The 14,360-nt window shown below is 41.1% G+C and overlaps 1 protein-coding gene across 4 annotated transcripts in view; it reads left to right on the top strand.

Moving 5' to 3' along the window:
- The window catches only part of ldlrad4b (low density lipoprotein receptor class A domain containing 4b), a 647,819-nt gene extending 638,536 nt beyond the window's left edge, over nt 1–9,283 (top strand). For all 4 annotated transcript variants that reach the window (XM_030159286.1, XM_030159284.1, XM_030159285.1 and 1 more), the window contains one exon: nt 2,206–9,283. In XM_030159286.1, the coding sequence (XP_030015146.1) occupies nt 2,206–2,799 (594 nt within the window). In that variant the 3' untranslated portion in view covers nt 2,800–9,283. The remainder of the gene's footprint in view (nt 1–2,205) is intronic.
- The last annotated feature ends 5,077 nt before the right edge of the window (nt 9,284–14,360 follow it).

Raw genomic sequence — 14,360 nt, 5'->3', positions numbered from 1 at the left:
AAAATGTGATAAAATTAGATTTTTGGGTATTGAGAGAGAGTTTATTCATCTGAAACCATCTAGAAATAGACGATAGTTCTTCATTTGCTTCTCTAATCAGTGTATTGAAATACTTACTCTGTTTATACAATAGATTTATACATTTTCCATTAGATAGACCCTGTAAAGTGAATGTATTGTCATGTGCAGACAGTGTTTTGAAGTAGACCCGGTAGCTCTGACACAAATATTCCTTTTGAGTTAAACCCGTATTCTCGTTAATTCTCGAATTTCACATTTGGACCCAAGACTGTATCTTGCAAACTCCAGCCAAATAGCATTTTTGACTGGACTTTTCTTTATCAGTGTCTCACACATGGTAAAATTTCACTACCTTTTTTCTGGAAGCATTTTACTTGTAGACCAGTGTAATATTTAATTTAACAGGTATCGATTAGCTTGTAAAGTAAGTGAGCTGTCACTGAACTGTGCGTCAACATTCACTGTACTTTTATACGTTGGAAGGAACCAGAGCTGATGGTTTTTGGTGCATCTGCAGCTTTTCCTGTCAAACCATCGCATTGTCCTTGAACAGGAAACTGAACCCTAAGCTCCTTCACTGGTCTGTTAACGTCTGTATGTTTGGGATTTTATGAACGGAATTAACCTATAAAGACCCAGAACTACTTTTTTTTTTTTTTTCTACATTCAATCATTACCAAGTGGTTTATCATCATATGGGTGCTTCTGTGAAACTGGTCAGAGGGGTTAAAAATTCAAACCAGACGTAAACTAATGTTATGGAGCAAGTTTGGAAGCACTTTGGGTGTATTTTAAAAATAAATGTTTACTGAGATAAAAGAGAAACGATTTTTCTGATAAAACACATTTTTATATTGTTTTTGTACAAGAATCTGCATGTAACACGGTAAAAAGGACGCGAAAATTATATGCAACTATTTTTTCTAATATCTTTTTATTTTCTCATAGGAATATTTTGGGAATCAAACTAATTATGCAAGAAAGAGTCTTTCACAAAAATGACTCATGATTTATTTGTGTTTAAATGGGCAGGTTCTGCATGTAACGCCAGTGGACACAATAGGTTACACACGAAACCTGGAATGAGACTGAGATTCATGAAAAACCTACATGTCTGGATTAGAAAAATCACTAGGATCGTCAAATTTAACACGTCTTTATTTATACCAGTATATAAGACCATTTACAGCCATATTTTCAGATCAAATGCACTGACACCTAGGTAGCTTTTCCTGTCCCAATTTTGGTCCTACTTTTGGCTCAAATATTTTATTAAAAACTCATTAATTTAGGGATGGCAGAGATCAAGAGTATAATTTTTGCATTTATCTGAGGTCATCAGTAGGTTCGTCCTGGGAGGAAATATGTCTAAATTTCTCTTTTATTATTGGGTCTAAAAAAGCTGGCAAAGTGCCAGGTACCAAAACAAACCCAGTTTCACAGAAGCACCCAAATATTAGCATTTGCAGTGAAAATCATGTATTTTCCTTTATTTAATTCACTGATCATGTAGATGTGCACAAAATCTCAGAGTCAGTTCAAAGGTTATTATATCAAACCAGAGAAAACTGAAGAATAAATCACATTTTCAGCAAAATATATAATGAATTCTACATAAAAACATGCATCTGCAGCCATTGTCATTTATCAAACTACATGGGTTTTATTGGTGAGTTAATGTTGTAGAAGATGACAGTGTTTCCATGTTCACTACAGAGAATATCTGATGCTGAGAAACTGCATTTTACCTGAATTATTTCACTGTGTTGATAGGTTTAGTGGATCAGAGCTCATTAAATGTTTTAGATCAGTACATGCTGTTGGGTCTTTGAGGGTTAAGATGCACTTGTTTGTGAAATCTGCCTCAAACAGAAAATATTTTGGGGATACCATTACAAATTTGTGGCTCCGTGTTTTCTGCCGTTTTCCACCTGAGCTGCACCGTAACGCATCGACCAGAAATTATTGTGCGTTGAATTATTGACAGACGGATCGTAATCGAATCATGAGGCCAGTGAGGACTGACACCTCCATAATGCCGGCCGATGTGTGATATCTGATATATATTCTGCCTAATGTTGTGATATTGACTTGCTGACATCGTTTGACCATATGAGGCCTGGCGCTCGGTGGCCGCTGAAGCGTTCTGAATCCATTTTCCTCTTTATCTCCTCGTCTCTCCAGGTATTATACGCCCCCCAGGCCCGGGATCGCTTCACCGCTCCCTCCTTCATGCAGCGTGACCGCTTCAGCCGCTTCCAGCCCACGTACCCGTACCTGCAGCATCAGATCGACCTGCCGCCCACCATCTCGCTGTCAGACGGCGAGGAGCCCCCACCTTACCAAGGACCCTGCACCCTACAGCTCCGCGACCCCGAGCAGCAGATGGAGCTCAACCGCGAGTCGGTGCGGGCGCCGCCCAACCGGACCATCTACGACAGTGACTTGATTGACATGGGAGGAGGCGGGAGCCTGGGAGGGGTGGGGGGAGGAGGGGGAGGAATCGGAGGAGGCGGTCCGAGGCCGCCCAGCAGTAACTCGGGCATCAGCGCGGCCAACTCCAGCAGCCACGGGCGCATGGAGGGCCCCCCGCCGGCGTACAGCGAAGTGATGGGCCACTACCCCGGCTCGGCGTTCTTTCTACACCAGCACAGCAATAACCAGAGGGTGGGGGGACCAGGGGGCCCGGGGAGCAGGACGATCCAGCAGCAGAGCCAATCAGAAAGCACAACAGTACCTGCCAAGGCCAAGGACGGCCAACCGGAGGACCTGGTGTGAAGAAAAGGGCAGGGGGGGCAGGTGGGGACACCCACCCCAGACTGAAAACTGTCCCGTTCACTGCTCACCTGTCGGCAGTGCTCGCTCTACCACTCTCTGTCTGTCTCTCTCTCTCTCTCTGTCTCTCTCTCCACACTCCCATGCACAAAGAAATATCAACCTTAGCTACAACAAAACAAGGAAAGAGAGGAACCAAGCGTTGATTTCATTTCACTTTCCTGTTTCTTTCTACTGTTCGGAGTTCAAACAGCTAGCACTGCTGGGGCAGGATGTACACACACCGCTGGAGAGGCTTTTTTCCTTCATATGAGAAAGAAACACACTGCTAGCACAGATTGAAATGATTTCCTTTTGGCCCCCTCAGGGCTCTGTCCCCGGGAACTGAGGAGGTTTCCTTTTTTTTTTTTTTTTCGGACCGGGATCTGTGCACAAAGCGAGAACTGAGAATCAAGGACTATAGAGAACGCAACAAAAACAAGAGACTCACAAACCCAAATCTTAGTGCCAAGGTTCACGAGGAAGCAAAACAAGGGGGAAAAATGACTAACATTCAGAACACAAACACAAAAAAAGAAAAGTTATCTAAAAGTTGCACTATCTTTTTGTTGTAAAAGAGAAGAGGGAAATGATGCTCTACGTATGTGATGATGTTTGTTTTTTTCTTTTCTTTTTTCTTTTTGTCCTTTTCATGAATGGACTGACTGACTGAACTTTGGCTCCAAAGTTTGTTTAAACAGTTGGGAGCAAAAAAAAAAAAAACAAAAAAAACCAACAAAAAAAAAAAACAAGTATTATAAGCTTATGTCCTTCCTTTTTTGAAATCGCAACAAATACTCGTACCCAGCCTACGACATCTCTGTCTGCTTACACCACAGGCACAGTGAGACTTAGTAAGAGAATAACCTTGTACTCCGTCACCTCTGTGTACACTTCAACCGCCGGGAGGGAATCGGCTCCGCATCCGGCAGCTGGACGGACAAACGCTTCCCTACTTCCCAAAACGTGGAGATGGATTTCCCGACTTGGTGTCTAATCCATCCCGACATGCTTCTTAGTACTCATTTCTCCCGGGAAATCCGATTCTAACTCGACTAACTCTAACGGAACTCGAACATATCTCGGTGTCCGTCCTTCCAGCCGCCGCTCGCTAGCCGCTTCCCTCTCGCCGTCACCTCTGTCCTGACCTCTGAGCACCTGACACTTCCTGTTTCCTGCACCACCCCCCACCCCCCCCACCCCACCCCTTTCTCACCGCTCATCTCGACATGCACAGTGCGTTCTGCCAACAGCCACGCCGAACTCGAACCACGTCGCCATGACGACGAAAACACAAAACAAAACCTGAAAAAAAAAAAACAACCCAGAAGGCTCAGCTCTCCGTCTTCACGTCTCTAAAGCCACAAAATACGAAAATAGAAAAAAAATTAAAAAAACAACCACACACATACACACACAAAGTGAAGATTCCTGTCTGCATCCGCCAGCACAGCAATCAGGTTTTAACGAAAACTGTCTGTGGTCGAAGTCAAGGGCTATGGGAGGGTCCTTTTTGTAAGAAAAACAAACCTTTTTGAAAACTAGCCTTTCTCTCTGCTCATCGTTGCCTTCTCCTCTGCTCTTGCGCTTTCTCTGTCTCTCCATCTTGTTTGCGTTCCACCCCCCACCCCCCCACCCCCATTAACCTCTTTCCCATCCCGGCTTTCTAGCGGTGTCTCCGGTAAACACTGATCCTCATCCCTCCTCCCATCCGTGTGCAGAAAAAGTGTGTTCACATGATGCAGAGTCCGCCAAGCCCTTTAAAGTGGAGACTGGAGTGGAGCCCTTATTTGGCAGTGTGTGCTAGTGCAGTCCTCTTTTCCCTCTGTGTGTGTGTGTGAGTGTGCGTGTGCATGAGTGTTTGTTGGTTAGACCTTTTAACAACACAGAAAAGCACTTAATGCCCCTGCAGGAGCATTGTGTGTGTGTGTGTGTGTGTGTGTGTGTGTGTGCGCGTTTGCGTACGTGCGCTTCTGAGTGATTTATTAGCTGACCGCTTCGTCGGAGTTTTGAGATTCAAGGACGTATTACTTACTTGGCGCTGTCCGCATTAACGCGTTAATTAAGCTTTTTCGTTTTTGGAAATCAGCGGAGTGTGTGTTTAAGACGCCACAGATGCATTGTGGTTACTGTCGCGGCGCAGATGTGACCTCGCTGCGAAAGCTTACAAACCCGCCCCACGTGTTCCATTAAAGCTGCACCAGGTCTTTTCCAGAACCTCCACCTGTCCTAGTAACGCCTCAGCTGAAGTCGTGGCCCACTTCCACACTCATCCGAAAAGACACCGGTGGACTTAAAGGGATAATGTGCGTAAAACCGCTCCGATTTTGTTTACACCGTAAACTGATCCTGCTTTAACGCATCAGTCGAAGGAGCCGCACGAAGCTTCCTCCGTCCTACACGGATGTAAAGATGGACGCCGTTGTTGGACCCGTGATGGGCCAAAACCTTCCATCGCTGGCTCCGTTTTATTTTCTAAAGCCTTAAACAGAACCCAGAGGAGGTGGGTTTCCTCTCACATCGCATAAATATCAATATGCTGACATGGAAATACAGATTTTCTTTGTCCGACGATGACAAAAGACGTTTACTGAAACATTAAAGCTGCAAAACATAGAAAAGACAATGTGAGAGCTTTGAAAAATCATTCAATACCTTGTTTTTTTCATTTCAGTTTGTTTAAAAGCCCATACTTTAGTAAATATTAAATGTATATGTGACCGTTTTCTTCTATGGATGAAAGAAATTAAGTCTGAGTATTGAAATTCTATGTAAAAAGGCTCCGTTCCAGATATAGCGATACTGTCCATCGGGTGATACATTGTCCTTTTAATCGAATTTCAGGGAAACTGCTTTACATATAAAGAATGCACCACTAAATGTGTAAAATTTGTGTGAAGTCTACTTTTTATACATTTAGAACAGTAGAATGTGCATTTGCGTTCACAAAAGCAGCTGTAACATCCTGTATCGTAGCAGTAAAAAGAAAAAAAATCATCAAAGTCTGTTTAAAAAAAACGATACATCTGTCGCAAATCCTCGAAAAAGACAAATATCACCAACTCTCCTGCATCCATTTTTTTCTTTCATCCCTACAAGAAAATGCAGATTCAGTCATAAAGCGGTGACCTGTTTACTACTCTGGTGGAGGAGTGGGCCATAGCTGCTGGTTTGGTTGTTCTCCTCAGTTTTTTTGGACCTGAATGAGGATCTGGAACGTCCTGTGGTTCTGAATTAGTGAAGGCGTTCGTTCTGTTGGTACCGGGTTGGGGGGGCTTGTCCTGTCCACGGCCCAGACAGAGCTCACATCTGCCTGTACACTCTGCTCACACCACTGTATTTCCGGGTTGGGGTGGGGGTGGGGGTGGGGGTGGGGGGTCAGTTAGCATCAGTGTGTGTGAACGTGTGCACATGTCCCGGTTGTGTTTCCACTCAGCGTGTCCATCTGACTCTACAGTTCGCTCTGTGTGTGTGTGTGTGTGTGTTTTGTTTCTACATCGCTGCTGCTATTGCTGTCGCTGCTGCTACTGCTACTGCTACTATTGTTGCTACTGCTGGTTCTCATGTCCCACCCCCCACCCCCCCTCCCCGTCCCCGTCCGTCTGTCCATCCCGTCCCTTCGACTCACCCCCAGACTAGAAGGCGAAGAAATCCGAACCCTCTGCAGTCAAAGGCGCCGGGTCTGTCTATCACCGAGGGCGCGTTTCGTCTCATTTACGAAGTAGTTTGCGACATTTTCATTTCGTTACGAATATCGGCGTTGGAGTCCAGTCCCGACACCGGTGACCTTTGACCGCAGAAACCCCGCTTCAACCCACTCCTCTTCCCTCTCCCTCCTCCTCCTTTCTGTTGTTTTCTTGGCTCGTTCTGTCCGCGCAGTCATAGCTTGTAAATGGAGGATATAAAGATGAATTTTATGTTTTCTACAAGGAGGTTTGCATGTTACTATTATGTGAGTAAATAAGGTGCCTAATGTTCATGTTTGAGCAGACCACACATCAGTCAAACTGTTGCTTGGGATCCCTGCAGAGGCTCGATCTCAGAGCGACGCCCGCCCGACACAATGGAACAGCAACACGGGAGCTTTACTTTATCCTTTTGTAAAGCGCTACTCAGACGGCGCGGGCTTTTGGGTCCGGCGGAGTCAGACTTTCTTCATTCCGCTCTTGAGAACGCCGAGCTCCCGTTTGATTACAGCTTGAATCCCGTCCCGCGGCGAGGTGGACAAAACCACGTTCGATTCAGAGTCCACAGACTATAAATTTAGTTACCGCAGCAGCCAGACGCTGGCTCGCCTCTTCAGACCTCGGAGGGTTTTTAGCCCCCTTTTTTTTTTTTTGTTCCGAGTCCCATTGTGTCGGACGGAAACAGTCGCTCCAAGTGAAGCAACTGAAGCCATTTCAACCAGTAATTTGACCCGCGTGTGGAGCAGACATAGGAACCCACTTGCACTCAAAAAGCTCCCACCTTCGTTGTGCCTCACTTCCAACGGTGCTTTTTTCAGTAGTCTGTCTTTCTTTATGTTTGTTTGTAAGGTGCTGTATATAACTTGAATATATTATGCACATATCCTACCCAATGGGTAGAAACCACAAAAAAAGTTGTGAATAATGTAATATAATGTATAGACAATATAAGAATTTTAAGAAGGCAGCATCAAATTTGTAAATGCCTACAGTTAAAAACGTGCTTTGTCTTTTTTTTATGAGAAAACATGGTTTGCAAAGTATGCTTAGAATATGGTTGCAACACAAATTACTACTTATAATATTTTGCTATGAATAATAGTCTGTTATGAGAAGATGATGAGATAACCTCTGGATTAAGGAAGTTGTTGAGAAAAGATATTCACTCGTTTATCGGATTCCTCTTTAAGAACAAGCTTTCACAGTGCTTGCCATCGTTTGGGAACCGGTTGGCGGTTTGATTTCAGCCACAATCGACTAACAGGTGTATAGTTCTAAAAAAAAAAAAAAAACAAAACAAAAAAAAACCCATCCTGTAAATCGCACGCATCGGCCGGTGTTTCCGCCACGACCCCCGTCTCGACTCGCTTTCGTGAAAACCGTCGAACAAAGAGCGAAAGACGCCGTCTCAGTCGCGTGAACCCGCGGCCCACGAGAGCACTTCCTTAAAACGGACGGGCGCGTCTGTCCTCATTCATCTAAAGGAGATTTTCAGAGTTTTATTTCAGCGGTAGTTTTGTATATCTGCCAAAGTACGAAACCGTTCAGCACACGCAGCATTGTTCAACTGTAGACCCGACTCTGGTTTAAAGCATTTCAGCTCCAGGACGATCGGCAGCTTCTGATCACACGATTGTCGAACTCAGAAAAAAAAATTATATAAAAACAAACAAAAAAAAAAAAACCGTAAAGAAAAACCTGGTCATTCCCTTATTGTTATTATTATTATTTTATAACCTTCGATTCTTTTTGGTCATGATTGGAAAGTTGCACCAGCGTGAAGCGAGTGAGGATGGAAAAAAAAACACCGTCAAAACTGTCACTGAACTTTTTCTTTTTCTATTATACCTTTTTTTCTTTTTCTTTTTCTTTTTTTTTTTTTTTTTTACATTACAATGTTATATGTGGCACAGTATATTGACACAAAAGTCATGTTTAATCTGCAGTCATTTATTTACAGTATGTACTGAAAATAACTCCACTGTACAATAACCGCAGAGCATGTTCATTCTTATCTATAGACGATGTACATAGCAATGCGCCATTTCTCTTCAAAGCACCAAATAAGTGGCAGTTGTGTAGTTTTAATTTGGAAAAAGTCTCTATTGTATCTTTGGCTGGGAGGGGGGGGGCGCTCGGCTCTCCTTCTTCTTAATAGACTTTTTTTTTTTTTTTTTTTCGTTTCCTGCACTAGCTTGAAGAACTAACTTGGGCTCAGACTGATTTTTTCTTTTGATTTCTCCCCGCATCGCGCTCCCTCTTTCTACAGAAGTCTGTACTCAACTGCTGACAACAAGTAGCTGTTTTTATCGTTCCAGATTTTAATAATAATAATGATGATAATAACAATGATAACGTCTCAACAGTTTGGTATTCTCTCGTCTTGACAGTTACCATAGGACTGCTTCCATCATGGGTTTTGTAACATCAGTTTGCTTTATTTACAAAACGAATCCTTCTCGTTCCCCCTCCCCCCCTCTGCGCTCAAATCCAGATACATATATGACTGTACACAAGAACCCGTACGGTGCATATACGTATCCACACGCAGAGGTAAAATTGTTGTGTATTTTTGCCTCTTTTTATTTAAGCAATTGTGATGTAATAGGTTTTAGGCCTAAGGTCTGTTATTGCAATACTTTTACAGAAAAGAAGAAAAAAATCAAAAAATGTTGCTCTAAGTGCTGTTGTAGTCAAAGATTTTATGCTTGTACTTATGCTGTAGTCAAACTGCAGCGTAATGAATAAAACTTTAAAAGTGATTACCCTGCTGCTTCGCCTGTGTGTGTGTGTTTCCTTTTTTTTTTATCCTTTTTTTTTTTTTTTTTTTTTTTTTCGCTGGTGTTTTACAGATAATGAGGTGTTGTAAGGTGATTACTGGAGTCGCTGCCACTCTGCTCTTTATCTGTTCTCACTGATGCAGCCGGATAACACGAGCGCAGGGTTTTAAGGCGGATCAGCAGCTTCTCATACTTGTTAGTCTGGTTTTTATGATGCAGATTGAGGTCTGATGCAGCCTTGTTACACTAGGTGTGTTTTTTAACAACTGCTAATAAGACGCTTTGCCCAAAACCCCACAGTTAGGGAGTTATTTAGATTCACCCATCAGTCATAACATTCTGACCACTGATGGCAAAGTGGGATTGTTGTCTGCTCCTAAATGAATTTTTCTATATATTCAACTTTTCTTAATCAATCAAATTTTATTTCTATAGCACTTTTCATACATGGTACATGTAGCACAAAGTGCTTCACAACAAAACCCCCCACTGTCCTGCGGTTGCAAATAAAAATACAAGCAACGAAGTAAAGTTTACAGTAAGGGTTTAATTAAAAGCTAGACTAAAAAGAGAAGTTTTAAGTTTACTTTTAAAAATATGAACACTTGCTGCAGACCTCAGGTTCTCAGGTCGGCTGTTCCATAGTTTGGGGTCATAGAAGCTGAATTAGGCCTCACCACGAGTCTTAGTGTGGACTCTAGGAACAGTTAAGAGATGACTACCTGAGGACCTGAGGGTCCGAGAGGGCTCATATGTTAAAAGCAAATCAGACAAATAAACAGGGCTAAGACCATTAAGAGTTTTAAAAACCAATAAAAGCACTTTAAAATCGATCCTGAAGCTCACAGGGAGCCAGCCTTAAGTGATTTATCAGCATTTATTGTGATATTATCATCAGTATTTTTGCATTTTTCAGTATAAATCATGTATGTTCTTGCACTATATTCACAGATCATGTAGATGTTCATTAAAGCTCAGAGTAAATTCATAGGTTTTTACCCCCCCCCCCCCCCCCCCCCCCCCCCAAAAGGGGAGGCAAGGGCTATTGTTTTTGGTTCAGTTTGTTTGTTAACACTGTAGCGCCAAAACTATGGTGTCAATTCATACCAAATTGGGTTTATAGATTGCCAGTGACCCATAATAGAGCTGATTACCTTTTGGGAAAAGTAGGTCAAAGTTCACATTTTTTATGAATTTTTTAAATCTTTTTTTTCTCCCATTTACTTATAATGGGTAAATTTTCAAATGTCTATAGCAGCAAACTTTGGTTGAATTCATACCAAACTGGATTTATAGATTGCCAGTGACCCATAATAGATGTCATTACATTTTGGAAAAAGAGTTGGTCAAGTTTAAATTTTTTATGAATATTTTAACACCCCACCCCCACCCCCCATTTACTTATACAGTCTACTCTCATTAAACCGCCCGCCGTTATACCGCCATTTCCGCCTATCGCCATCCGCCAGCCCAGTTCCATGCACAAACAACACTTATACCATTGATTTCCCGACCGTTATACCGCCAGCGTGATTGCCATCGAGTACACATAAATTTTAACAATGCACTGAAACAAACACGCCAGACGCTGATCGCGACAAGCTACGAGTAGGTCTACGTTCATTTATCGCAGAACACTCAGTAGGTCAGGATGTCGGGAAGAGGACGTGGGATTAAGCCAAAGCCTCAAGATGATGGGGTGTCATTTCCCGACACGGTATAATAATGCTTAAAATGTTTCCCCACTTTAAATGATCCCTTACAACATAACAGAATCAAGATTTATTTACAAACGCAATTAGAACGGGTTAACGGAGGCAGCATAGACATCATATAGTTAAGACATGCACATTATGGACGCAACCCGTTGTAACGCCATTTTCGCTATACCGCCAATTTGGCCGTGAACGGAAGTTGGCGGTATAACGAGAGTAGACTGTAATAAGTGAAATTTCAAATGTCTATAAAAACATAAATTTTGTTTCAGTTCACTTCAAACTTGGCATATATATAGAGGCAATTAATATGCTGACATCAGCACATGCACAGACATGATGACATCAGCTGGATCGATGCCAAAATACACAATATGTGCGAGGGGCGGGGTTTGTTGTGCCTGGAACCACTTGTTTGTTTGTTTGTTTGTTTGTTAACACTCTAGCACTAAAACTATTGGTTCAGTTCATACCAAATTGGGTTTGTAGGTTGCCAGTGATGCAGAACAGATCTGATTACATTTTGGGAACAGTAGGTCTGAGTTCAAATTTTTAATGGATTTTTTTCATGTTTTTTTTTTTACCATTTACTTATAATGGGCAAAATTTCAAAGGTCTGTAGCGGCAAAACTGTGGGTTGAATTCATACCACATCTGTCAGAATGTTACGGCTGATCAGTGTAGTCTGTTATTTATTTTGAACATGTAGGAGGAAGGAGAACTCTATCAATAAATAAAACAAACTCTAATAGAAAGCAACAGATACTCTACAGATTTGCTCCTCGAAGGTGCATTTTTGTTAATTTAACACAACATCTCAAAATGCAGAAAACTTGTATCTAATATTTTAAAAAGGGAGGAGGGTAGGGTGTGTGTGTGTGTGTGTGTGTGTGTGTGTGTGTGTGCACTGCAAAAATCCAAATCTTACCAAGTGTATTTTTCTCATTTCTAGTCAAAATATCTTATCACACTTAAAATAAGACACAATCACCTAAAGAGTAACTTTTCAGTGAGATATAAAAACTTATTTTTAGACAATAGATCTGGAAAATCTTATTTCAAGAAATCGTACCAAGATAATTAGATAATTTTCACTTGTTCTTTTGGCAGATTTTTTTTTTTTTTTTTTTTGCTTGAATTGATCTAAAAAAAAATGTTGAATTAAGCAAAAAAAAAAAAAATCTGCCAATGGAACAAGTGAAAATGATCTTGGTGAGATTTCTTGAAATAAGATTTTCCAGATCTATTGTCTAAAATTAAGTTCTTATATCTCACTGAAAAGTTACTCTTTAGGTGATTATGTCTTATTTTAAGTGTGATGAGATATTTTGACTAGAAATGAGAAAAATACATTTGGTAAGATTTAGATTTTTTCAGTGTGTGTGTGTGTGTGTGTCTCGGGCATCATGCAAAATCCGTAAAGAGCTGACTGCTGCAGTTTGGCATATTTATGTATTTTTGGTCAAGGAAGAGACTAGTAAAAACGGCAAGTTGATAGGACTAATATTTTGGAAGATATTAGTAATTTTGGAATTCAGTAGTCTTAAAATCATGTTGCTATGCCCAGAATCATGTTGCCTACACTTAGAACAATGAGGTCATGTTACACTTTGGTGGTGACTGCCGGACAAATGTGTGATTACATAACAAATATCCATGCAGGGGGACCAAAATGTTGCCCCTCAGAGTTGGGATGTGGATTTTACTCCCCCCCCCCCCCCCCTTCATATCCCACCCTCAATATTGACAGTGATGAAGTCCAGGAGGTGGAAGATCTTTTCCCAAATGTGGTTCCTTACAGGTCAGTGCACTAGTTAACCTTTATAAAACAGAACAGACCTGCTTTGTTTTCTGTCAAACACGAACACAAAGTCAATGACAGCACATCTTTGATAACTCTAGCAGTTGATGGTGTTGAAAAAATCTGTTATTTTTCATGTTTCCTTTTAGTGTCCTTGTACATAAACCACTTTGCAGTCTTTGCATGAGTGTTGAATGTGTATTTTAGTGCAAAAGTGAATGAGTCTGAGTAAAAGTACAGTAAAAGCTGCAGTAGTGATCAATAAAAAAATCCAAGATACATGACCTTTAGCTTCAAATGTGTTAAAAAAAAAAAATACAATACTGAAACACAAAGAAGGGAAAGAAAAGACAGATCTGTGGTGTTTTATCTAATCTAGACAATATTCAGTGATGTTTTCAACAAAGTCAATCCAAAAAGGCCTTGAAAGAGCACAAACTTCAGCAGCAGCAGCAGCTCTGTGTCAGATTAAGATTGAAATCAGATGGGATTCGTCTTCTTTTACGCACCTTAACCCTTTCATGCATAGTGGTCACTACAGTGGACAGCTGTTCAAAGGTGTTGTTCTCTTATATATTTATGGATTTTGTCAGTTTATTTCCATATCAGCCAACACAGTGGACACTTGTGCATCATCCCATACACTGTAATTCACACCATTACTGTAAATTTGCTGTTCTAGATAAACCTGATCTGCAGAAACATGTTTGAGTGTAAAAAAAATTCTAGTTGTTATTAGACTGTAATTAACCTTTTTTTTTGTTTTTTTAACAAAAATGTTGTTTTTTTGGCAAATTATCTCCATGCAGGTATGTTAAAATGTGAGAGAACATCAGATTAGCAGTATTAATGTTTTTATTTCATAGTTTTTATGCAGTATATCATTAAATACAGGGTGGGGAAGCAAAATTTACAATATTTTGAGGCAGGGATTGAAAGACAGTGTATGACCAATTAGTTTATTGAAAGTCATGAGAATTTATTTGCCACAAGAAAATGTACATAATAGAAGATGTTTTTATTCTATGTGTCCTCCTTCTTTCTCAATAACTGCCTTCACACACTTCCTGAAACTTGCGCAAGTGTTCCTCAAATATTGGGGTGACAACTTCTCCCATTCTTCTTTAATAGTATCTTCCAGACTTTCTGGTAATAGTTTTGCTCATAGTCATTCTCTTCTTTCCATTATAAACAGTCTTTATGGACACTCCAACTATTTTTGAAATCTCCTTTGGTGTGACGAGTGCATTCAGCAAATCACACACTCTTTGACGTTTGCTTTCCTGATTACTCATATGGGCCAAAGTTTCTGAAAAGGTATGGATAATAGTGTTAGGTATGATTATGACATCAGTATATGTTTGGTTTCAAAACAACTGACGTAGTGTCTGCTGAGAAAAAACAACTAAATGTTCATTGTACATTTTGCTTCCCCACCCTGTACATGTTTCTTTGCTTCTAAAATTAAACGCATGGTGTCCAGCTGAGTGGATATTTTTGTAACGCCATGACAAATAGGTTCATAAAAAAAATTCAGTCACAT

Source organism: Sphaeramia orbicularis, chromosome 16 (assembly GCF_902148855.1).
Source record: "Sphaeramia orbicularis chromosome 16, fSphaOr1.1, whole genome shotgun sequence".
Lineage (NCBI taxonomy): Eukaryota > Metazoa > Chordata > Actinopteri > Kurtiformes > Apogonidae > Sphaeramia > Sphaeramia orbicularis.
Note: the sequence above shows the minus strand (reverse complement) of the source record. Positions and strands in the feature narration are given on the sequence as shown.